Genomic DNA, 26,355 nt, shown 5'->3' on the forward strand with positions numbered 1-26,355 from the left:
TGCAGGAGTCCAAAAGGTTCAAGAGGGTGAGAAGTGAAAAGATCTGGTCTGTTTAGAACCCCGTAAAAAAACGAGGTTCTACCGAACGTTTTTTCGAAAATTAGGTCAAAACAGCTGCGGCTGCACGAATCAACGACATCAAAGCGATAAACGCGGTGAGTGAGTCACCTCCGCATAACTGATGAGGATGAGGATCTTAGCATGAAAGTACGCGAAGCCAAGCCCTCTCCCTCTTCAGCCGTTCACGATACAAATGGCAACTCGAGTCAGAAAGCCTGGGTTGCCCACATACAGCGAGAATAGATTCATCCGCCATTTCTGAGACAAAGTCAGTGACGTAGGGAGGATTCCAACGCTTATCGGCTTTCGCGACAAAGCATCACGCAAAAAACTTCTTGAACGAGTTAAGCGTTTACTCGTGTTTGCATCGACTTTGAACGCACCTTCAGACTTTTCCCTTAACAGAAAGCCCGTTTGGACTAATAGCCCGACATGCATTCTGTACAACATCTCCGGTTCAAATCCAGTCGGGGATATTTCATTGCAGATCTCTTCTGCTCACAATCCAACAAGAACCAAACCAACACTTACCAAATAACACACATCGGCTACACAGTGTGCTCAGGTGTTTAGGAGATATCCCAGTGTAATCTGGTTTCAGATACCAACCCCATGGATTAAGGAAATGAAGCCGAGGCCTCTTTGTCCGGCTGCACACTTCACCACTGAGCTGGGAGCAATTAGCCACTTACCGCACTTGTGGTGGGACGGGGACACACACACACACACACACACACACACACACACACACACACACACACACACACACACACACACACACACACACACACACACACACACACACACACACACACACACACACACACACACACACACACACACACACACACACACACACACACACACACTGCTCCCATTACAGGAGCCCCCGGGCCCAGCCCGCAGGCTGAAAAGCCCAATTTGTTTATTCCCGTGGGGATTATGTGGAGGGGATGGGGGTGGGGAGGGGGTGAAATGAATCTAACAGGAGAGCTGGGGCCCCCTTCCCTCGAAGCTCTTTAATTACTGCTCCTCCTCGCCCCACACCAACACCCTCTGCAGCCCCACCTCCTCCCGGAACTTTAGTCACAATGAACTTGAGCTATAGAGTTAACCCAACAGCCACTCACAGGGAGTGTGTCCGTGTGTGTGTGTGAGAGAGAAAAAAAGATATATGTATATGAAAGGGAGGAAGAAAGAGATCACTAACCGAACATCCCATCCCCCACCTTCCCCTTCCTCCTGTCGAGGCATTCCAACCTCACGGGAGGCCCGACGTCGAGCAGTGAACTGGGACTAAACAAACAACCTCCCCGTCTCGTCCCGCCAGCATCACCTGCATTGCACACCTGCACTCGGAAGGACGTTTGTGCTGCATCCAAAAAGATGAACACGTCTTCAGTCATTTCACGGCGACACAGAAGCTCCAGCAAATGTGGTGAAAACGAGTTGAACCTGGTTAACGTGGCGAAGTGAGTCAAAGGTTTGCACAGAATGATGATGGGTCCAGTTAAATATTCCATTTTTTATTTGCTGATCCCTGTAACCGGTGGATGGTTTTTCCCACAATCCCCTGCAGCTGAGGGCTGCTTCCACGGTGCCCGGCAGAGCTCCGCATGGGTCCGACACAAAAGCCCCAGGGCAGCCTGGACCACGGTTGTACACATGTTAAAGAAAACACTGGAGGAATTCTCCTTTTTCTTTATACATCCCCTTTTCTGTATTTCACTCCTTCTCCCTCATTTCATTCTTTCCTTCCTTCTCTCTGACCCCCACCACCCTTCTGATCACTACCACCCACCTCCTCTCACTTCATAAGAGAGGGAAGAAAAACAGCGAAGGCACAGAGGAAGAGGGGCTCGGTGATTGATTAGAGGCAGGGAGGGAAAAATGGTGGAGTCTCTCTCACATGAAACACAGAAGCAGCTAGAGATGACTCTATTCACACTCATTAAAGAGCACTTTCCAAAGGGTTCCTACACACACACACTCACTCGTCTGTTCTTAAAGGCACTCTGTCAGAGTGAAAGACGTTTTCCTCTATAAAGACTCCCAGACCCTCTGAGCTCCACCAAAAAAAAAACGGCGGAATTCAGCTCACTTTCCACTTGCAGTCAAACAAAGTAGAGATTTTGACATTGACACCATGCTAAGCATCTGAAACTAATGTTTTTACTACAGCACAACTGCAAATGACACAAAATGTATTGACGAAAAAAGTTTTTCGTGGCCCCTCAGACCTGGACTGTGATTACCAGGAGTCACTCGAGGCATCAATATGCAATAAAAAAATCAAAAGAAGTGCTGTCACATGACCCACCACAGTCCGATTATTTCCTCCACCATTTCAAAATGAACCAGAAACTTTTTTACACAGTCATAATAAGATGAAAGTCTAGACTGTTATAGTCGGACTGGCCATCGGGAGCACCGGGAGAAACCCTGCCTATCAGTTGCCCATCGGACTGGCAGCATAACACCAGCCCTTTTTATCTGCCTGTCACATGGGGCGCACATGAGCGTGTGCTGCATGTGCTGGGCTCCCTGGCCAATCACAATAATTAACCCTCACCAAACCGTGGCCAACCCTAGTCCCTTGCTCTCAAGCACAAAGCCAGAACCTCTCAAAACGTTTGTAATACCCCGCCGTCGCTACGCTGGTTCCTCGTAAAAGTCAGAATAGATTACGAAAGACAAGAGGTAGTTTCTACATATTCATCTGAGCAGGTTACGATAGATGTATGTAGTAAAGGCAGCTTTGCCGTGGAATTCCCTGCCAAGTCATGTTATCATCTTGTGCCTTTTCTCATTTCAATAACTGATATGGTGCTTTCTTAAAAAAAGGGACTGAATGCAATCTTGCCGACATCTTGCAAGTTCAGTATCAAACATTACTCCCCAAGAGCTGCTTGCATTTCTATTTTTTTTTTTATTCTAATGATGTTAGCATGCTAACCAGCTAGCCATGGCCCTGATCGATCCATGTCATCAAGTCAATGTAGCGTCCAGGGGGCGTATTATAACATCTTTTCTTGTAAAAGCAACGATGACTATCATTATTGTCAACCTTCTGATAATTCCTAGTTTTTGAACACTGTTGGAGCCGTTACTACATGCCATATGAACAAACTGTGCGAGTTCATCAGGTTACAAGACTGCAAAAACCTCAAAACAGTGGCGACCTCTTGTCCTCATCTACCCGAGGCCGGGCTCCATGTCTGTTTTTGATGATGAAGGAATGAGAACAGGTGGGCCAATGGCTCCAGACGCATGGTCGTGCATGTAATCGCCATGACAGAGGGATTTCGACTGGGAGCAAGCAGTCTCTCACCCCAGGAAATGTGATATCTCCTGACAATTGTCTCTTCGTGTGTACAACATGAGCATGTACATAAATGGCTAGTCTTTTTGTGCGTGTGTGTGTGTGTGAGTGTAAAGTCACGCTGCAGACATTAAACCTTGAACAGAGCTTTTTAACCCGAGCAGCAACACCAGCCTAACAGAAAAATAAATGTGCGTCACTCATAGAGAGTTTAACTCAACAGAAGGGCCAAAGAATAACGTATCCCAGGTGATTTCTGGGAAGTAGAGCCCCAAAGTGTAGGAAAAAGTGAGAAATAAGTAGGACTTAAGATGGAAAGTAACGCTGCAGAGATACCTAACAACATTCTATCATTACTCCTTTCTTGACTTTATTATCCTTATCCAGCACCCAGGGCAAATTTCCAGAGATTCGACATGTTTTTGAACCAGTTAAATATAAGCTTTCCTCCATCGAGCTCAGGCATCTATAACACAAGTAACTGAGCTGCCAGTGATATTGTGTAATCCGGTTTGTTGCTAAAGCTCTGCCTAATCCACTCGCAATGGTTTGCCTTGATAACCTGTTTCCTTTCTCTCTTTGCTGCCCCTTGGTCCTGACACTTTTTTTGGGGTCGGCTTGGCCAGCCTTCGCCTCCTCTCTGCATCCGTTGGACCTTTCACCTCAGTGTATTTATTATTCTGTTCAGTCTTTGAGTTACTCTCTTCTGACCCACGCTCACTTATGTGTCCTCAAAGGAGGCGAGACTTAACTTTAACAGCATTGGCCATGTTTTCCCCCCTCATCCTACAGACATGTGGTGGCCTCCAGGTCTGGGACATCGCATCCAGACGCCAGGATAGGAGACTATCACGTTTTTATTTGCCTCTTAAGTTACAAGACAGACAATTGTTTAAGCAGAGCTCTACTCCAGCCAAACCCCGCTATAAATCTGGGCTGATTTAGACTGCAAAGACAGCTTCCTGGACAGAGCTGAGGCTGCAGGGATACACCGAGATCTGATGGGCTTGATGGTGTGCCCATGGGTTTAACTGAAAGCGGCATCTGATAAGAAAATAAAAACCGACTGAGGTATGATATAAACGTTACCATGGTTAAAATCTTCTATATATATGTAATATGTAAAATGTGAATATGTAAAAATGAAAAGCCTTTTTATCAATAAATTGCCGAGATGGAAAGATCCACTCATCTAATCCTGTGAATTAACTTCCTGGAAAAAACAGTCAAGGTTCTATGCATCATCACATTACTGTTAAATCCAATATTGCCAAAGATCACTCAAATTGTCGAGAGCTACCTTGGTATAAGAGAACACTGACAGATTTGTGTTGTTTTGCAGTATATCCTGTCAAATCAATATATTTATATAATGGCGCATATATATACGGCCTACGTAGCAGACTAGGCATCAGGGCATTTCCAGGGATGGTCAACATTCTGGGAGGAGCTTTGTGATCGATAGGCCTGCCAAGCAGCATTAGTCCTCCGGGCCCACAGGGCCCGTCTCTGGACACAAGTGCACAGGGACTTTAACTCTGATCTTATTTATGAGCGCACAAAGGGCAGCACAAGGGGTCTTTTGGTGGGGCCTGTTCAAACAGAAGGCTGATGTGGATGGGTCTTTGAGGGGGCCGGGCCACATTGACTCTGGGGAAGAGAGAGCGGCTGACAGGTCAGTCTTAAAGCCTTATAAAAAGAAATGGGGCCGGGATCAGGGGGTACCGAGGGAGGGGAGACCGAGGGAGCCTCAGCCTTCTCCCTCTGCTCCCCAGAGACGAGCAGGAGCTTAAAGACAATGAGTCTGTGCTGCGGAGCTAAGGGGAGCAAAGAGTGAGTACTGGCTAGGGGGAAGTTTAGGCAGGGAGGCAGGCAGGTGGGGCAATGGGGGCGGCCGACCTAAAGAAAGGGCCTCCACCTTGTCGCAGCTGTCACACAGCTCCACACAAGTATGCATCGCACCTCTCCTACACTTGGGCCTCCGTCCCCACGGGCAGGAGAAATGGTGCTAAATCAAAAAGCGATCCAGCCCCCTTTTCCCGGCTGGCGGGGCTGATTTGGGGGATGAAGGGCAAAGGATCAAAGCCCTCAGGAAAAGAACACAACAGCCCCATCCAGCTGGATGCTTCCCTTCTGTTACCTCAGTGAGGGGGTGCAGACTGCAGAGCTGTTTTGGGGTGGAGGTTTGGGGGGGAATCAGTATCATAAACCCCAAACAATTAGGGAACTTGGTTGTATAGCATTCGTGTGTATGTGTTTATGTGGGAGGGGGTTGGCTAAAGTCAGATGTGACACTGTGAGCCAGAGCGCAGATCTGTCACGGCTGTCATTGTTGCTTAGCAATGAGGCGAACAGAGGGAGAGCGAGGGAAGAAAGAAGTGAGCAGCAGAAAAGCTACAACAGAGGGAAGAGAGCTGAGGATACTAGAGGAGAAAAAACGATGAAAGAGATCAGCACAGAACAGAAGTGGAGAGTTGGGTTCACATGTTCTCTCATCTCTGCATGCTGACAAACTCACGTTCATATATTTTAATGCACATCTGTTTTTGTGTGAGCTGACCATGAAAGGTTTCCGAATTCATCGAGCAACACAAAAAGTTGCCTAGTCATCCAATTTATGATTGCCTCAACCCAACCGTGACCCCCTCACCCCACGTCCACTGACCTGGAAGTTACATCCATTTGGGGGCAGCCATTTCCTGACTCTATAAAGGAGGCAGCGGAACTGAAGGAGACTGAGGGTGAAAATGGAGGGGCAGAATCATTAACTACCAGAACAATGACCACAACTGTGTCCGAGTCCAGCCCAACGTTTTGGAGAGGTCAGCTTCTAAAGATCTGAGAGCCTTACAGCCAGCAGCCACACAGAGCCTTCACAGCTGAAGGGAAAGAAGGCCTCTGACGGGACTACAGGCAAAGGTAGAGACCGTCTATAAACAGCTGCCTGCGCTAACAAACAACAAAGGAACAAAGTACCAGGAGAAGTCTTTGGTTTTCGAAGAAAAAAAATGAACCCAATTTGGATGAGGCGCTGCTGTGTGTGCGCGCGATAATTCTGGTGTATCAGATGTCCAAATCTGAACAAACATTAAAAAAAGGGAACATGTTGGGGGTTTATCAAGGTCTCGACCGTCAGCTACCATTAGCAGAGTGTTTTCCTGGCCCCTGCCCTCCGCTCACTGCACCTCAACTATCAGTCTTCACAGCTCCGCGGTTCCGCATCCTGCCTCAGGGGCCATGAGGTAAGACCAGACTGGAGACAGGGGCTCTTGTCTGGGCATGACAGTCTGGCGTGCTGGTTCTGGCTTGGAACAGATCTGGAACTTGGCGTGTCTTCTGTGTAATGATCTCCTGCGCAGTCAAGGTTACATGAAGGACCAGGCGGCCAGATTCAAATAAGGAAGGGATCATCTGGCAAAAACCTCTAGGCTTCTTCCTTCAAGTACCAACCACTCGTAAAATCTGAGCCGCATTCAAACCAAAGTCCAGCCTGGCAGATAACATTCATGCAACTCTATCAGCAGCGCTGTCCCAATGCCCCTGCAAGAGTTATACACAAACGATGGGTGTTTGGCAATAGTTCAGATAAGCCTTTGGCAAAGTCAACAGTGTGATACGGAAATGGGTGTGTGTGATGGATAAGGAAGTAATGAAGTGGCTGGATGGGAGGGAAACAGAGAGAGTGAACGTTCAGACACTTGGGTGAGGCAGAATGTGTACACTTTCAGGATTACTCTTCCTTCTTCTTTCATTTAACTCATACCTTTTGGGGTTTGATGTTTATCATCTCTCCCCAGCAGCCTCTACTTTGAGAGTTTGGCCTTCACTGAAATGTCGCAATAAATCTAGATTTAGACTTGTGAGTTGGACGATGTGGTAGCAATGATGCCTATGCACCTATTGAGGCAACATGATTGCGCGCCAGGGCTAAAGCAGATTCTACATGGAAACTACGACATGTGTTTCTGTTTCTAAGATTTGTTGATAGGGAAGACAGCATACAGTTGAGGAAAGTCCTTTTCAGTAACACTCTACACACTGCTGTGTAGGGTTGGGAACCAAAACTCTGTCTTGTGTGTTTTAGATTACTGCTGCACAACCAGTTTTCAAATAAAGTTCTACTTGACTTGAATCGGTTCCGAGTAAGAACCGAATCCTTCTTGAATTCTATTTGTATGTTGTAGGTGTCCGAGCTACAACAGCAAGCGGCTGTTTTAATGTTAATGGTCTGTTAATTGGACCCCTTTTTTTTTACACTATTGGAAATTTCAGAATCAGAATCGATATTGATAAGAAGAATCGGAATCGAGAAAATTCAACCGATACCTAACCCTTCTGTTATGGCTTCTTATTATCTAAGATTTTTAAGTTAATAGGGTTTTGTAGCTTTTTGATTCCTTACATGCTTTTCTACAAACCCATTTGGGTATTTACAATACTTCTCAGGGTTTGATACACATTTCAATTGGTATCAAAAAAAGTAATGGGATTCAAGGGTGTTCCCTACATCAAAAATGTTAATGAACAATGATTACTTTGGGGTAAATTACTGCCGCACAACATGGCCTGATAACGTAAAACATATCCAGCCTGTGTCACAGTGGTGCTTTCGGCAGGTTGAATTCCGACATTGAATTATAGATCAATTCCTGTGCCAAAAGCATCTTATAGCGGGGACGCCTCTATGTCGAGAACCTCTCGGCAGAGTGAATCAGTTACACGTTGATGCTTCAGTTTCATCTTGCGAAACCCACGCAGTGAGATATCTATGCTGCACATGCAGAGCCAAAAATGGTAGGAGTATATTTAGCAACTCTTGCTTTTGATGTTCCACCCATCTCCGTCAGCCTGCATCTCTCTTTCTCTCTCACCCTCTCTCCTTTCTAGTGCCACGGCTTTGCAGATATGAAACGCTTTCCCTCCCAGAGGAATGGAAATATCTCCGAGGACTTTGTAAACACAGTAAAGAGGGCACAACACCATCAATGACTCAGCCCTGGCACAGACATCTGAGCTCAACAGGCGCTGTATACTTGTCTTTAGGAATAAAATAAAAAATCCAACTACTTCAATAGAGCAGGATATTCAGTCATGTGAAAAATTAGCCCACTTAACCTTAGCGACTGTTAACAGTTTAAACACTTTGTCGCTGCCCTTTGTTGTTCCAGCTCATCTACGGTGGTTTTCTACAGCATTGATTGATTTCAGCCAATAATCTTCTGACAAATAAATAGATTAACAGGTCAAACAAAGATACTGAGAACACTAAAGCACTAAGATTAGTGAAGAAGTGCTGATATGTGGCTACAGCTAGAACATTTTCTCAATCGTTATTCTCAGCCTTCAAGTAAAATTCCACCAGCACACTTAAGTACTTGAAGTACTGAAACTAATTGCGGCGACACACAAACGAGACATGTTGCATTTTGAATTAGGCGAGGGATCATGAGGTTATTTTTTTTGACTGAGCCATCATCACAATCACTACTAGTATTGTTCCCTCTGAGGAGACATAACAAGCATTGCTGAACGCAACATGTTCAGGCGCTTCCCGGGGAGTTTTTCGCTAGTGCTGCGGGGAAATTGAGAAAACTATAAACTTAAGTAGAAGATGAGGCAGAGGGAAACCGTACAATTGGTACACAGAAAGCCATATGGTACAACAGCTGAACAAGTTCTGATATCGAAGCAGTGTAACAGAGGATGGAATAACATTTTTCTTTAACCCTCCCCAAGAACAAATAAAGACAATAACAGGGAAATTAAGCAGTTTTTTCTCGGGTGAAGTCTCGCCCTTTTTACTATACGGTTTCTCTAGCATAAAGTTTTTTCGCGTTTACCAAATTTCGATGCCGCTTACACTCATGAGTTGACTTAACGCAGCTTTAAGTGCATGCTCGCTTATCATTTGATCTTAAGAGCTTTTCTGGAATGATTCGAGTTCATGCCCTTTTATGCGATGATGCACGTTTTGCGAGGATCTGAATGAATTAGGACGGTTCAAAAGTAAATCATGTTTTTGTCTTAGAGCTGTGTCAGCAGCGGTTGTGTCTGGGAGTGACCGAGTAAGCCAGTCTTGTCGCTGCAGTGAATGGCGGCTCTGTTGCAGAGCAGCGAGCCCTGAGCTGTCTGACTGATCAGGAACACGAGGTCAGCACTTGACGTTCCCTGGACATTGTCTCGGTTTTATCTTAAATCCTCTTCCCATCATGTGACTCACCGCTGGCAGCGGCTGTGAATTTCTTTTTTTAGGACTTGACATCTTTGAGGGGTCACCGGTGTGAAAAGGAGTCACGCGAATGGTGAGAGCTATTGTTTATGTAGATGCCGTCATGTGACCTGCTATAAAGAGTCTTTTTTGGGGGAGGACTTGCATCCTTATCGACTTACTATGTACATGTCAGACACTTTTATAATGTGGTCTTTCAGTAGAGGTAGGGTTTTGAGAGGCCATTGTCCAAAGCCTTTGTTCTCTGTGAACGACAAAACAAAGAATTTATCATGGTCATCTTTCTATTTCTGAACATTTGTGATAAACAAAAAGATAAGAGGGTGAACATCAGTAGGAGTGTTGTTGCCAAAGTATAATAAAAGCCAGTCCAGGATATTTCACATGTATATCAAGTGCGTCTGTTCATGCACCCTTTGAAATTCAAGGCCGGTCCATTCAAACCTCTAATTAATAAAAGAAAAAAATTGTGCAGGATGAACCAAACTGATGTTAAAATATTGATTTCATTCGACACTGGACCAGAGAAAGGACATTTCACGTTCCAGCCACTCTGCGGAAGAAACTGCGGATGACAGGTACAGCATCCACCCATTATCTGGAATGCAAAGTTAGGTCAAAGGCAGTTCAAGGGTAATGGGAGCGTTTGTCTGCATTCCAGGGCTGCTTCTATGTTGCTTAAGCGGTCAGACAGTCATTGTTTGCGAGTCCTGGAGGCACGCGATCCCCCGCGTCCTCCTCTGAAGGGCAACAGGTCATCTGACAGGGTGAAAGGGTTATCGTGGGGAAGGGGTGAGGACGGGGCAGTGCTGTAACCAGCGCACTACTCAGCAAAGAATAGCTGTCACCAAAAAACCCAGAGGCAGGAGGAGAAGGAGGAGGCATGGTGCTGACACCTAAGTTTGAGAAAGACTGAGTGAAGGGGGGGTTACAGTAACTGGAGGGCAAGTGAAAGCCTCTCTGGCATCCAGTCTACAACTCGACACTGGATGTGTTTGATAGCGTTGTTCCCTTTTGGTTCCAAGATGGTTAAAATTCCTGAATTTGTTCAGTTAAAATTCTGACAAACGTTTTATCACTTATTTAAGATTCCACCTTTTTAGAATAGTGCACAGAACAATCAGGTAGCCAGCGATTTAGCCAAAGACCAATCATGTAATAAAATCTTTGTATTAGAAGTGCAGTTTTGAAAATGTGTGTTTCAGTTCTCAAACCTTTGTTTCTTTCAAAGTTAAAATTGAAGGGATTTGATCTGAGCGTCAAAAATAGATTCTCATTTGATAAAAAGACCTGACACTGGCACAGAAAGAGGGGAAGAGTGGCGCTGGCGAACAGAGAGGACATGAGTTGCAAAAACAGACTTCAACAACGTCCTGGAGTTCCTGTCCCACTTCTCTGGCTTGTCGGAGAAACAATGCCAGCAGAACAACTGCAACTGACTATTTAATCAGCTTATCACGTACAGAGAAGTAATAAATGATATCACAGGCACTAATCTCAATTAGCAGTGAGAGTATTTCCTGATTTTATTTCCCCGGCACCACTCAACTCGGTGACAGAGGAGAAGCTAACGGCTAAGAACAAAGCTTTGTGGCGCAGTGCTTGTTGGACTCGGTCTCCCAGGCCGCCCTCATAAATCAACGCTGTCCGGCTTAGGGGGCGAACAGAAGAGTGCCAAAACTAAATCCAATTATAAAACGGGCTGGCACCACTCAGCCGGATGACAGTGTCTACCTGAACCCCTGGAGGTGCCAGCTTCAGCAGTAGCGGCGGAGGGGAACGAAAATCAGCAGAGGAATATGTGTGTGTCTGATTGTTTGGGACAGATTGTGTGTGTCTGTCACAATCGACAGGGTTAGTTGAGTCGCTCCCGGTTTGTGAGTGTGAGAGTGTATGTGTGTATGTTGTTGTTGTGGCAAACTGCCAGAGGCACATATCTGAGTAGAGCACTCTGGGCGCCGGGCGCCAGCTGAAGCTTTTTATTCCAGCCCGCTGCTGCAACTGGCCGGCAACTTGACTGCACCCTGGCACCTGTCTCGCCCACATTGCACACACTCACACACACACACCCTATCAAACATGAAAATGCACACATCAGAGGCGAGTAAATGTGGCGTGGTGGAGACTCGCATTCAAGCCACTGCACCTGTCACCGACTTGAGCGACTGTGTAAAAGTGGGCGGAGGGAGACGGCTTTGACGTCCCGAAGCCACAAGTCGTGATCTTTTCTTCCCTGCTCTAAAACCAAAACACGTCTCCCTACTTTGACAGCTGTGAAATACAGCCACAGACAACCGAGCTCCAACCACATCAGTCCTACGAGAACATACTTTATAAAAAAATTAAAAATAAACAGTCACTTCAGAGCATAACCGTGAACCTAAAGGCTAAGCTATACGCAGACATTAAATTAGTGCTTCGCCACTAAAAGGGGGAAGGGCATGAGGGAGAGTAAAAAAAAAACCTTGAAATATGCTTTTAGAGCCTCATGCATCACTCTCTTAAGCACGCGAGGGCCCACACATCATCCCTATTAAATGAGCAATTTCAGAAGCGACTGTGTTTTATGAACGCGGCTCCCAAAGAGTGTTCCTGCCTCCCTTGCTCGCCGCCAAGGTTACAGCCATTATTTGAGCATCTAAGTAGCCCGCGGGAGGACATATAGCCAGAGAGGACGCTGGCTGACATTGTCAGGAGGTATTTGAGGGTGGGCCCTAACTGTCGGGGCCTATGTTGTTGTACATGACAGGATATATTGTCCTTAGAAGTGTAGGTTGAACCTTACAGGAGGCCACGGACCCCCACAGCACATCCTGACAGGTAGTTAGCAGTAAACAGGCTGGTAAAAGAGTTGAGGTCAGATCGTCAGATCATGCATCACGTCAGGCTTCATTCTAATTTACCCGTGATGACATCTTCAATGTCATACACAAATTGTGCCCATTTCTGATGTTGAATACAGGCCATTTGCAGCAGGCAGCTTGGACCCTAAAAACAAAAATGCCGTCACGCCACACCGTTACTAACGTCCATCAATCGACCGACAGATGCCTCGCTCGCTTTGCGTCAATTAATTTCCTGGCAAGCCCAGTCTAACCCGAGCATAGCTGCTCCAGCCCACAGAGCTGTGTTCAGGCCTGGCTCTGATTTAACTGTGTCCTCGATTTTCCTCTCCCTCCCAGGCTAACACCTGGACAGGATCTGTAAGCAGCATCAGTCTCCAGGGTCTGGACGAAAAAAAAAAACCCCATAAAGACATCTCTGCCTGTTCTAGTCCCAGTCACCTCCGTCATTTTCCACTGATGCAAAGCGATGCGAGAGCATTCGGGCTGTCCAACGCTCAATATTTCTGACTTCTGTCCAATCAGAGCAAGAGGGAACAACAGGTTGAATCTAAGTTTTCTGTGACACGATTGTTGTTATCGTATGACTCCTAGAAATTTAACTCCTACTCGGGAGAGACCTTTTAAAACTATAAGATGTCCCATCTCCTTTACTCAAAGACACAAACATCAGACAATGTATGAATTAGATTGCCTGTTACCAACTGTCCCACAATCCAGAGACGATCTCCAGAAAAAAAAAATATTTATCCTCATATGAGCATATATTGTCTTCCTGCCATCTGTTACCACGACAGACAGCGGACACTTAAGGACGAAGCCCGTCTGTTAAATACCAGTTCAACACAATCAACCTTTTTTGACAAACCTTTGTGGGACATGACTGCGATTTGGAGCGAGCTCTCTATAATAAAACGTGGGCTAAATGAAAATGAGGACGATGTTCGACAATGGACTTTACACAGCACAGTTGGATTTGTCTCTTGATGACCGATAGAATAATTTAAGTAGGTGCTTCTCAAAATAGCAGCCCCGTGGATCAACCACTTCGTAACAAAAGTGGAAAAATCATGCTGACCCAATTAGTGTCGGCTCTCGGCAGATTAATGTTGCGGGCCGCTTCAGTTCGCTTCAGTCAAGGCAAATTGTTCCCCTGATCCTGGCGGAGAGTCTTGTTGTTGTTATTATCTTTCCCCTGGTTTTTCCTCGGGGTATAAAGACTAACTTTGGCCCCTGGGAGTGGCTACAATCCCCAGGCAAAGTCACTGAAACACTGAATCCCTCATTATTCATCCTCTTCCCTTTCACTTTTCTTCCTTCCAGCAAGTCCACACTGCTTCTTGATAATTTTCAAAGCCTTTTGAAGATGCCGTCACTTACTGTACATGCCGACATTCAACAATTGGACCTTTCCAAAAACATAAAAGTAGATTCTTTTTTTTGTGTGCAATCCTAGATTGATCTAGGATTTGTTTTCTGGGCTTTAATTTCCAACATTAGTACAAAACTGTATCAACAGCTGATATGACCAGGTAAAGCATGAAAAAAAAACACAACCACAGTGGCAGAAATCCCAGATTTGGATCAGCACAAAATCGAAATTAATCAATTCTGTGACCAAGGGTTACAATAATTAAAGCCTGCCTTTGAAGGGAAATCAAAAGTTCAAAAGAGTCTGAATCTTGCAAAACATTCCTGGAGTTTACACTGTAATCACAGCGCTGCCTTTTAGACTATTTGTGCATGTAATGACGACAGGGAAGTCCGAGGTAAGTCAGACATCTTGAGCGCAAACCTCGCAGATGAACAGCACCGAACAATATAGCTGGTCTGGAACAGAGCGTCGATGCTGCAAGACTTATGTGCTTGTTTCGCAAGAGCAGACAGACCATGAGCCCCCTTTTTAAACAGATATATTGCTGTTCATTATGCTGCCTTTGCCTCAGTATGAGATTTTAGATACAGAACACCGGTGTTCTGGGATCAGAGGCATGACGTGTAACTCAACAGCGGCGGCGCCCTGTCCCACCACACAGGCGCCCTGTCCCACCACACAGGCTCTCCCGTTTGGGTCAGTAAACACCGGCAATGGGGACGTTGCTGGTAGAAGTCCAGTCTAGGCTTAAGAGTGATGATTACTTTTGCGATACATTTATTTGTACCTCTTTAATTAATCAATTGTTCATTTCACATTTGGTATAATGCCAAAGTCTCAGCAGTGTTTTTAAAATTGCTCACTTTGTCAATCCTATCAGAAAACATATGCAATTTCAAATGCTATTCGAGAACAGCGGGCATTGTTTGCAAAGTGATCAATTAATTGCTGCAGCTGCACCAGCACAGCCATCGATCCCTCAACTGTTCTTTGACCCATTGCAGCATTTCCAACTCTATATTGTTTGTCAACATAATGCACTAAAAATACAACACCGTCCACTCTGCTTATTATAAGCTCCGGCCATAAAACAATCGTGACCCCGTTTTTATGGCACCAACTCCCAATCGCTGCACCGTAAACAGTGGACTCAGCCAGCCGTGGACCCCTTATCAGGCACCGCTGAGCTCAGTTCTATTCCAAAGGTGGTGTTATGAAACACCGAGTGGGAGTTGTAGTATTATACATAGCTGCCTGTGTAGGCCAACTCTTTAATCAGTCACTGTAATTGCTGGGATGGACTTTGCACCACAGACATATTTGTCTCCGCTTTTCATGCATAGCTAAACAACTTAGAGGGGCGGGAAGGCGCGCAAGCGCTCGGGGCCCCAGCATCTCGCGCCTCCTTCTCCTCGGCCCCTCGCGAGCAGCCAAGCATGGAGAAGCAAACGGAGGGGTCACAAACAGAAAAAATGTGTTTTTTTGGCTGAGGAGGGTGGGACAGAGACGGAGGGACAGGGAGCAGGGGGGGGGGGGGGGGGCACAGAAAGAGGGGAAGAGTGGCGCTGGCGAACAGAGAGGACATGATGGTATACAAGTCCCCGGTGGCAGATTGAGTGCTTTGAGGAGCCCAAACAAGGCTCTCCCCTGAATACTAAGACCCTTTATAGAGGCAACACTGCTACAGAGACGCAACTCTAAAGCCTCTCCTTTGAGGCCCCGGCAATATATGGGGCTTTCAACTACATGTGCAAGAGTAGGTCTAATTAGGAGTCGAGGAGATTCAGGGGGGGGTTGCAGAAGTGCTAAGGAGAAGAAGAGAGGCAAGGAGGGGTGCTTGATTTAAGAGGCCATTGTTTTAACAAGTACATTCTGCCTCCCCCTTGCTTTCTCCTCATGGCCTCCTCTTCAGATGCCCACACTCCGCGGAGTCAAAAGGCGGCGTTTAGCCCCTGCGAACGAAGAGGGGGCCGGGCTTGTTTTGACACTTTGTCCTCCTTGGCTTCGGTGAAAAGGCCCCGCTTCTATGGGCCACTCGAGTTCATTAGGGAGTGCAGCGCTTTCAGTCGCGTCCCCATTCCTGCTGCAGGCCTCAATGGGGCCTCCAAAGCCCTGCGCTGTTTGTTTAATAAAGACCCTCACCAACTCCACAGCTAACCACCTCCATTTCCCTCATCACAGCCGGCCCGGCCGTCTGAGTTAGTGCCAGCAGGGTAAGGGTCCATTGAAAAGCAAATGGGAGAGGAAGAAAAGAGTAGGGGAGTAGATGAAAAGAAGAAGCATAAGCATGAAGACATGGGGCAGAGAAGAAGACATCGAACAATTTCTTTATTTTTTTCCCACAGGTACAGTGCTTCCACCTGCATCATGACTTGCTGTGAGGCAAGCGCAATTTCTCAGGTCAGGCATTGTTTGTGTGTATGTGTGTGTCCAGAGTCGGATTTCAGCTCCCACACTTTCAGGTGACATCACTGTGCGGCAGTATCGAGGGGACAACGTGGAGCAATGTCACTCTAGAAGGGCAACGGCGCTCTGAGGTCATACAGGCCCCAAAGCATGTCTCAGCTGCCACTGTGTGTGTGCGTACATGAGCCTCACTAGAGATAATTACAGAAAGTAATAGTGATTGTACACTTTGGCTTTCTGCTAGCTAGAAGTTAGTTACCCATGGTATCGAATGTCCCAGGCTCCTTTTGATTCACACTGTACCAGAGGCAGAGCAGTGTCTGTCGTTATCATGGACTTTGGACGACGAAGAACTTGTGTTATACATGCTTCAATTGTATGCATGCAATCTTGGTTGTCTTATATAAGATTTTTGTTTTCATTCTAGTTCATGGCTGCGACTTGACAGTGGTACATAGGAGTACCAGCAAGACAGAGTTGAGAACTCTGGGGTGTTTAGGTTAGGGATGTACAGATTCCACCAAGTATAAGTACTTACATTTAGGTACTTGCAGATACCTAGTATCGATAGGAGTACTTGCCCCTGCTAGAAAATGACATGCCTACAATGAATGCATATATGAATATACCTCTGCAACTACAAAGTTTTTATGTGGGGGTTTAACACCATTACAGTTCTATGAATCACTTTCAAAACATGTTTTCTTTTCATCAGATATACATAGTTTGCAGTCTTCTCTACTTTAATGGATGAACAGGATCGGAACAGATACTAGTATCGGTGTTTCCGCAGTTTAAGTAGAATTATATCACATATTTGGCTAATTAAGAGTGGGTTACCAAAGCAGAACATCTAGGATGTTATTAAAACTCATGTTTAGATTGTGCCCAATCGTCCAATAAATATACGATTGCTTCAAAGTAAGCACCAGCATGAGCCAATTGCTAATCATCTCTTCAATTGCAGATACAATCATCAATCAGTTTATCATGCTCCATTAAATCCCTGTTGTTTGTCCTGGCTATTCTGAATTTAATCCATCCCCAGAAAATGAATCTTCAATTTTGTTAACTTATTTAATTATTTAAGCTATTTATTAAATCACAAAAGCCAAACATTATCTGGTTCCAGCTTCTCAAATGTGAGGATTTGCGTTTTTTCTCAGATTTTTTATTTCCTTTTTTTTTCTGTTTGGACTGTTGATCAGGCAAGAGAAGACAGTTGAAGATGTCACCGTTGACTCTGGGAAACTGTGATGAGCATTTTTCTCAAATTCTATAAAAATATATTCACAATATACAAATAATCAGATAAAAAAGTACATTGCTTGATGATTTAAACCGAACCAAAAGCCCAGAGCTATCCTCTTTCATCTTCATTGCCAAACATATGATGGACACTGTCGCCTTTGGAATGTTGGTGTCACATTAAAGCTGGTTTTAATTCCAAAGGTGCCTCCAACTGGTTTCAACAACCAAAAGGGACATCAGATATGCAGCAGGTGCTTCCCTGCAGTTGTACAGACTCCGGGGGGAAGTGTGGGAGGGGAAAGGGAACACCGCAACACCATTTGCTCATACTGTACACAGCGTGATCAAAAAAAAGTCACCCGAGACCGTTCAGCTGTTTTTCCTCAGGGCTTGAGCAGCGCACCGACGTCAGCTGGTAATGTTGAGAGTGGCTGTAAGCGTGAGATTTGGATGAAAACGTTGAACCCAATAGCCGTCATTCGCCGTTAACGGCAGATCAGATTTCTTTCGCTCCCGTTATAGAAACCGGTGCCATTCAATCCATAAACACCAGTTCTGCCAATTAGGTGCAAAATGGAAAAGAAGTTGCACATCTCCATTCACAGCTTCCTGTTTTTATGAGAATGATGATGGAATTGGAAACATCGCCGGTGACCTAAGCTTTAGTCATCTCAAATATACATATATGCATTTTTTAAACACATTATACCACAATTTTAGCAAATAACACGTTAGGTTTTCGAATGAGATAGAGCTAAATTTGTATGTTTACAAAATCTGAAAATAATGACCCATGGACCCATGTGGCTTTTTTACAGAAAAACTATTTTTCATTACACAGATACATCAGGCCTTTAAGCTCCACATTATGTAGCTAATGGTGTAAATGCAAAGATTGGATTTTGTTGACATGTTGCAGGGTTTAACGCTCGGCATTGTGAAGAAAGTTTGGGAGGTCTCAGTCAAATCATATCGCACTTTGAATCTTACCTGACGCTTGAGATGGGAGCTGTGATAGTGTGTGTGTGTGTGTGTGTGTGTGTGTGTGTGTGTGTGTGTGTGTGTGTGTGTGTGTGTGTGTGTGTGTGTGTGTGTGTGTGTGTGTGTGTGTTCTAAAACATGTGCCTGGACGGGCTGTTTGTGTACGCGGGCATGTTGACGGGGGTGAGAAGGAACCTTCATTCAGGCACCTTTTGGTTTGGAGGTTATCTACGAGACAGCTGCAGGCCCCCATCTGCAAAGACCCCCACTGGTGCACAGAAAGGGTGGGAAGGACAGTTTAAGGTATGGAGACCACATATCAGCACGGAATAGTTTAGGGTGCTGAGCAGACGAGCAGAGATATGATCAGGTGAAGAGATAAAAAAAAATAATCCCACATGAGAATAAAAGGCAGCTGCGTGGGGGAAAAAACAAAACAACACTTGAGCATACCTGAGAAATGTGTCGCTAGGGCACTGAAATGGAGATGGCAGTCAAACTATCTTTTGAGCATCAAATGTTCACTTCCTGTTGCCTTGAAAGGCTGAAAAGGTTTTACAGCATACCCCGTCCACGTGTGGTCCAATTGGATTCACGGCAGTTGCAATAGATTCCAACAATGTCACGGCAAAATCTAAACAACTTTCGCAAAGTAAGCCGTTTGCTCGCCAGCCACGTTCTTCCCCACCTCGTAAAACACAGAAGCTCCAACTAAAAGCCCTATATATTTTTTCTGGTGAAGCAACAACTGTTTGGAACTTGTTACTCGACGGAGGATGGGGGTTGATTAATTATGCAGCTTGAGTTGTCTTAACACATTTCCATGAGTGTTTTGATGTCTTTTCTTTTTTTTTTGCCACCATTATTAATGTGGAATGAAGCTGGAGGAATGAAGAAGCAGTTTCCAGTTCATAGGCAGTGAGTGTCTGATGGTCAAAACAGATTTTCACTGGAAGGCAGCCTTTTTGTGAGATTCCATGCATTGTATTAGAAAGCATGTACGCACACGCACACGCACACACACACACACACACACACACACACACACACACACACACACACACACACACACACACACACACACACACACACACACACACACACACACACACACACACACACACACACACACACACACACACACACACACACACACACACACACACACACACACACTTGGTCGGTGACCTCAGTGTAGTGAATGGGGCCATGTCCAGTTGGGAAAGAAGCCCATCTGTCTCTCTCTCTCTCTGTGTCTCTGCAGTTATTTATATCCTGAACTCTCACCCAATCTGTTCTCCGTCTACGATCTGCATGGCAGGCGAAGGACAAAGAATTTAAAAGTTAAAAGTTGCTCACAGATTTGGCAGATTTGTTGCTTTTTTTAAGTTTTTGGATGAGCACAACTTTAAGGGTTGAGTCGGGAGTTTTTCTACAATTTTATCCCCCCCCCCAAAGAAACTTGCAAGGAGTTTGTTAAGTTGCTGTTAAGCACTGATCATCCAACAGAGTGGATATTAATTATGGACTTGCTTTGTGTTCCAGGCATAAATCTTTCAACCGGCCATTCATTTCCAAGATTTATTGTGCGCCGGCCCCGAACAAAAAAAGAAAATGACAAGGGGGCAACTGTCCCGCACTGAAAAATTGCTCAGATGTTTCTGTTGCCCAGAGACAAAAGTCATCTCCAAACCATATGTTTGTGTGTGTCACCCATTGTGCAGTTTAACCCCATTTGACACGCTGGAAATGTGGCTGCACAAATTCCCTTTCGCCCCCCAACAGTAAAGACCGAGTCATACAGTCACTGGCATCGGACGAATGTCTTCTTTTGTTGTGAGACAACACACGAGAATAAGTGGCTTATTTTTAATGCGTTGCCGATACAACATTCAGGGATGGAAAGAGCAACAATCAGCTGAAGCCTCAATCATTTGACACTATTGTCTTCTCACCCCCCCCAAACAAAGTCACAGCGAGAGAGGATCGAAGCCACTGTAGAATTAAGTTACTATGGATCTGTACGTGTGTGTCCTTCACAAAGTCTTTGTGTCCCTGCCCTCCCCCCTCCCTCCCTCATCCTCTGGTTGTGCTCAGACAGCGAGTCTCCAGCCATGCTTATCTTTCTGTCCTATAGAGCGGACCCCCGCCGAGACGGAGAACCACAGTTTATTACAGTCTCCAATAATCTCCAACCCCCGAGGAACTCGGATTCCTACTGGATGGCCTACAAAACGTCCCTGTCGATACCACACCTCTGCCGTGCCGTGGCCTACATTCATGTCACCAAAAAAAATTAAAAGACGACAGTACATTCGATATACTGGTGATGTCATTGACCGACTTCAGTGATTGATATCTGTTGTGTAACCTGAGGTTCCAGATCAAGAAAAACTTTGGGAAGTTTTTTGTTTTGCGCATCAAACCAGAATTTTTTTATCAGCTTGAAACTGACATTTTTGGTAATCCACGTTTGAAGGAAATGTGTGTACCGGGGTTGCCAGCTCCGGAGGAGAATGAGGTTGCAGTTATAGAGTTGTACAACACATTGACTTTCATTCATCTACTCACACACCGATGGTAAATTGTTCCACCGCTGGGAGCAATTTGGGGTTCAGCGTCTCGCTCAAAGATCCTCCGCCAACAGGAGCAGTGGGGAATTAAACCACCAAGCCTATTAGTAATTTGCGACTTGCTCTACATCCTGAACCACCAATGACCGAATGCTGAATGATGACTTGAAAAACTGTAAGTTCAAGTTACCCTGAAGGTTTAATCATCATCGGTTCTCCCTGGCCAGCTTTTAAAATGCATCTCGATTATTTTCACCTTCGTTTGGTCAAAGCTCAAGAAGCTAAACAGCACTTTAAATTCCCTCAATCAACAGGTCAACGATTTCAACCGTTTTTTTACTGTTGTTGCACCAACATCCGTTGCTTAACTCACTTGCGGGCTGCCAGTGGGTCCGACTTTGTTTGCTTGCTCCCGTGCTCTCGGAACTGACATCTGTGACATATATTAGTGCTGTGAAACATAATTGAAAAGGGCCCCGGGGCCGTGGCATCATGTTCTGAAATCAGAAACGACCCCAAAGACGAGATCCCGGGGGTCTCGCTCTCCCTCGCAGAGGAGGCCCGCCTCGCAAGGAGAGGGAGTCAGGTGATTTATAGGAGGGGGAGAAAATGAGTAGAGGAGCCCGGGAGGGAGGAGGAGGAGGGTGGTATGAGGTTTGACATTTATCCATATGAGAATGTTGAAGGGGGGGCTGGGAATCAAGTAATCATAGGTTACCTCCACTGCTACCTTGGAGGTGCAATTCCATCCCCTCAGCAGAGACACACAAAGCCCAGTGGGGGTATCAGGTGGCCCACTCTGCCTTCCCCTGGTGAAAGCAAAAGACCTGGCTGACACCAACCTAACCAGCTAGACCAGAGGAGGGCACACACACACACGCGCGCACATTCGTTGAGGCCACAAAAATCACATACACTCATGAAAAAACGCTGCAGTTCCAGTCTCAGATCCATCGATGAAACTTTCCCCTTCCTAGTAGTAGGAGTAAAGTCGCCCGAGTGGAAGGTGAATGTGCACATACAGCCAAAACAATCAAACCTCGCCAGGAGTAAAAGACAAAGGAGAGTTTTAATAGGCGACCACATCCTCCCCAAAACCACCTCGGAGAAAAATAAACGTCTACTGAAGAGCGGAATCTCTCTGGAAAGAAAATCATGTCGAGCAATAAATCTGTCACTCGGCTGATTTATTCGGAAATATCGACGTCGCAACACCATTAATACCAACACAATTGCTCTGGGGACACTTAATCAGACGTGGCGTTGGAGCCATTTCGCAACACAAAATCGTAAATTTGCATTGTAATACTTCCTGGGAACGCTGAAAACTGCTCCTGTGGGTTCTCTGAAAAGGCCACTAATGTGTGTGTGTATGTGAGAAGTGTGTGTTAGTCCAGGATGGGGAGGGCAACGTCAGGGGACTAATCAATCCAACGAGAGGATACAGGCGGCAGGAGAGGGCACAGAGACCGGCAGCAACCTGAAGAGCAGGGAGCCACCGCGAGCACAAGACCAAACTCCCCCACCTCCCACTTTCTCTCAGCTTGAACCGTAGGCTGCATCTTCCATGTCCAATTTTCTTCGCTTGGCTTCTTTTATTATCCCTCTAGTTTCCACCAGCGCTAAAATGATTGGTTGACAAGTTTATTGACATGCAGGGATGAAATGGCGGAGATCTGACACAAATCATCCCTTAGACTTTTAACGGTTTATTGCAGCGCTGATAGCATCCGAAATGAGAACCGCAACGATGCCTTTTCAATACCTGGTCTTAAATTTATAAAAATATTGTCTACCAAATACTTTGACATTTACCCAAAACGTTATGTGGTCAAAGGCTGAATACGTTCTAGCAAAAATAAGATCATGTGAAATTGAATACATTACGGCTTTGGGTCTTTCGTGGTAAACAAATGAATAAAAAGCAAATTTGAAGACGTAACCTTGATGTTCTGGGAAAACAACAATGGACTTTTTTTTAAAAAAACGTAGATAATCACATCGTGCAGCCCACTTCTGTTTCACTGTCATCATCCCCCTTTCTTTTCTCCTGCTTCTTTGTTTGGCTGCAGCAGATAAAACCAACCAACCCTCATTCAAGGAAGGAGTTAGCGTTTTGTTTTTTGTTTTTTTTGTATAGTTGCCCAACTGTCAGATTCATACAGCCCCGTCTTCAGTTTTAGTCCTTCTCAGTTCTGCAGGACTGGGATCATAATTTAATCTGAAAATTCCACCCAAAGGTGCAGTGATGCCGTCGGTGGCCACGACACCAGAACCTTCTGAGACGACCTGCGAGTCCAATCAATAGTTGATTAGCAAATGAGGAGGGTTCAGTCGGTGAGGGGGGGGTCGCGCTGTCCCACAGCACATCATTAAACTGTGTAACTCGCTCTCCAACACGCCATTAGTCCAACTCAGCCCATTACTGAAATGCTATTAGACTTAGCTGAGAAGGCATCTTGACTTCAAACACACACACACAAACACGCACAGATTCTAGACTAATAAATCTTAGCCCGAGGTCGTCTGCTGTCAGCTGGGACCGGCGGCTGCCCTTTACAATGCCATTTACTGTACACAGCTAATAAGTCACAGCCTTTACCACTGCATTCATCTGTCCGTGCATCCCATAATTCATATATTATAAGTAGAAGAGTATGATGTGTCAGGGTTAGACAAACTATAACACAAATACCCATATATTTGCGGTCAACGTTTTCACGTCTTGAATTTCACCCTCGCCTTAAAAATTTTTATTTAGTCCATTAATTGGTTTAAGGGATATATTTATTCAGGTCTGTTTTTTAATGCATCCAGGAAATTGCCAACCGCTGGATAGCTGTGGTATGTGATCCCGTCTTTGAGAGCCACTCGCCCTAAAATAATATCATTAGTGCGAGTCGGAGTGTGAGTGTCGCATGAGGGTTTAAACGCTTTTCCATCCTGACAAAAAAAAAACACCTAGTGAGAATTCCCAGCATGAAAGTTATGAAATAAAAAAAAGAAAAAGAAAGAGATCTTGGATTTTGTTCCGGGCCACAATGGAAAAACGGCAGCCGCACCACCTCACACTCCTGCACAGCAGCAGGCTGCAGACGACGCCGACGACTTGTTTCAAGACATGACACAGGCCGGCAGACTTAATTGCTTTATGACAGAACAAGTCCATAATCAAACTGGCACGGCCCACCGCCCCAGATAAAGAGCGGAGGGAGGCGGAAGAGGAGGGGGGGAGGCGTTGATAACTATATCTGCAGGGATGAAAGACCCGGCTATAGATAGGATGTGGATCATCCAGAGGGGGGTTGGCTTTTGTTTTCAATTGGGATATTGACTCTTATCTGCGTGACATTTCGGAGACGGCCTCCCGGTGACATTTAGGAGATGCCACAAACGCTGCGACCTTCTTTTTTTAGGCGCAACAAGCCAATTACTGGAGTAACTTTTCTCCCCCAATCTCTGTCAGGTAAACCTTTTCGTGTCATGTCATCAGGCACGGCAGCCATGTGTGTGTGTGTGTGTGTGTGTGCAAGACACAAAACCCAGCGTCTGTGTGTGTGTGTGTGTGTGTGTGTGTGTGTGTGTGTCTCTGTGTGTGTGTTTGGAAATAGCTTCACTAGGGTCGCTGCATTCCAGCGGCTGTTCTGACATGTTGTAAATACAAGGTGTTAGAGAAAACATAGGAAGGGGGTGGTGGAAATCACTCAGACCTATTACGAGTGCTGCTGTAGGAGGGTGTGTGTGTGTGTGGGGGGGGGGGGGATGACACAGGATGTAGGTTATCATAGATAAACAAAACAGTTCACCTGCAATCACAGCACGGAGCGGTGCGCTCGGGTTAATTTAAACCGATTTAGAATACTAAGCGCTGCATCCAACAACATCACCCAAGGATTTGAATTACACTTTAAAACAATGGATTATCTGCATAACAGAGAATTGAAAAAAAACAAAAATGACTGCACAGAACTTTCTACCAGCAGCTCCAACCCCCCCCCCCCCCCCCCCCACACACACACAAAAATCCATCACATATTCTCTTTTAAACATTCCATGTGTTTATCCTCAGCTTCTGGGCATCTCCGACAAAGCCACAGATATCTATATATTTTTTTTAAAAAAACAGCATTTTTATTTAATGATTGTAATTTCAAGATTCAACCAGGGATTATGATGTGACCAATGTGCGTCCAGGGGGGCGATGTGACCGAGGGCTGCACATACACACATGCGTGCGTTTAAAAAGGACCCACACAGCATACACACGGCCACACTAAAGCAGCACGCTGAGGCTGCAGCCGACACACACACACACACACACACAAGTGAAGCAAATAGAGCTTCAAGAGAGAGACTCCATCACACAAATGAGTGAAACTGGTTTGTTGTACGCAAGTGTAGAAGAAGAAGAAGAAGAAGAGGAGGAGGATGAGGAGGAGCTGCTGCGGACGTGAGAGCCTTCGACTTTTGCACAAGCGTGTTGACAAACAAAGTTTTAAGAAAAAAAATTAAAAAACACACACATTCCCACGAGAGAACTTATTTCAGAAGCAACAACATTGCGCCCGTTTCTCACTCGGCTGCTGCGGGTCAGATGTTTAAAAGTGTGCGCGTCAACCACAACAACCGCAGAGCAGAGAGGGGAAAGACACAACAACAACAACAACAACAACAACAACAACAAAAGTACAAGCAACAACAACAACAACAAAAAGATGCCTCCGTTCACCTCTTGCCCCAAAAAGAGAAACAGTCACGCACAGTTTCGCGGCCCCCCCCCCCCCAAAAAAAGAAAGAAGACAGAAAAACGGACATGTTCTTACCTGGACTCTGGCGGAGCAGCGAAGTTATCAGGGCTCCGCACAGCACCGCGACCAGCTGCATCTTGTAACCACCACCACCACCACCACCACCCCCCCGCCGCCGCCTTTCTCTCCCTTGTCCCGGCGTCCCTTCTCCCTTCTCCCCCTCCTCTCACTCGCTCTCCCCTGGTCCGCACGGTGAGGCGTTCAGGGGTCTTCTGTGACGAGAAGACGCTCCGGCGTTCACGCTAACTTTCGTAGCATGACTGACTGACTGACTGACTTTTTCTCTCTTCCTCCTCCTCCTCCTCTTCTTCTTCCTCCTCCTCCTCCTCCTCTCCGTACTCCGCGACAGCAGCGGGACTAGAAGGTGAACCGTGGCGGGACGCGCTCGGCCGCGGTCTCCAACATGTTGTGCTTCGCGCTCGGACGCGGCGGCGACCAAAGAGAAAAGGGGCTGCGGGTCGTACCAAGTGCGGGCCGCGGCGGGGGGGGGGGGGGGCGGTCGGCTCC

The 26,355-nt window shown here is 45.9% G+C and overlaps 1 protein-coding gene across 3 annotated transcripts in view; it reads right to left on the reverse strand.

Annotated features, from left to right (window-relative positions):
• lrp4 (low density lipoprotein receptor-related protein 4) overlaps positions 1-26,240 on the reverse strand; it is a 110,485-nt gene extending 84,245 nt beyond the window's left edge. For 2 of the 3 annotated variants that reach the window (XM_035628275.2, XM_035628274.2), the window contains exon 1: positions 25,864-26,238. In XM_035628275.2, the coding sequence (XP_035484168.2) occupies positions 25,864-25,924 (61 nt within the window). In that variant the 5' untranslated portion in view covers positions 25,925-26,238. Of the gene's footprint in view, positions 1-25,863 lie in introns of all 3 variants that reach the window. The other variant, XM_035628276.2, reaches the window with a different exon arrangement.
• Positions 26,241-26,355: the final 115 nt, after the last annotated feature.

The sequence above is a fragment of the Scophthalmus maximus genome, chromosome 4 (assembly GCF_022379125.1).
Source record: "Scophthalmus maximus strain ysfricsl-2021 chromosome 4, ASM2237912v1, whole genome shotgun sequence".
NCBI classification, from domain to species: Eukaryota; Metazoa; Chordata; class Actinopteri; order Pleuronectiformes; family Scophthalmidae; genus Scophthalmus; species Scophthalmus maximus.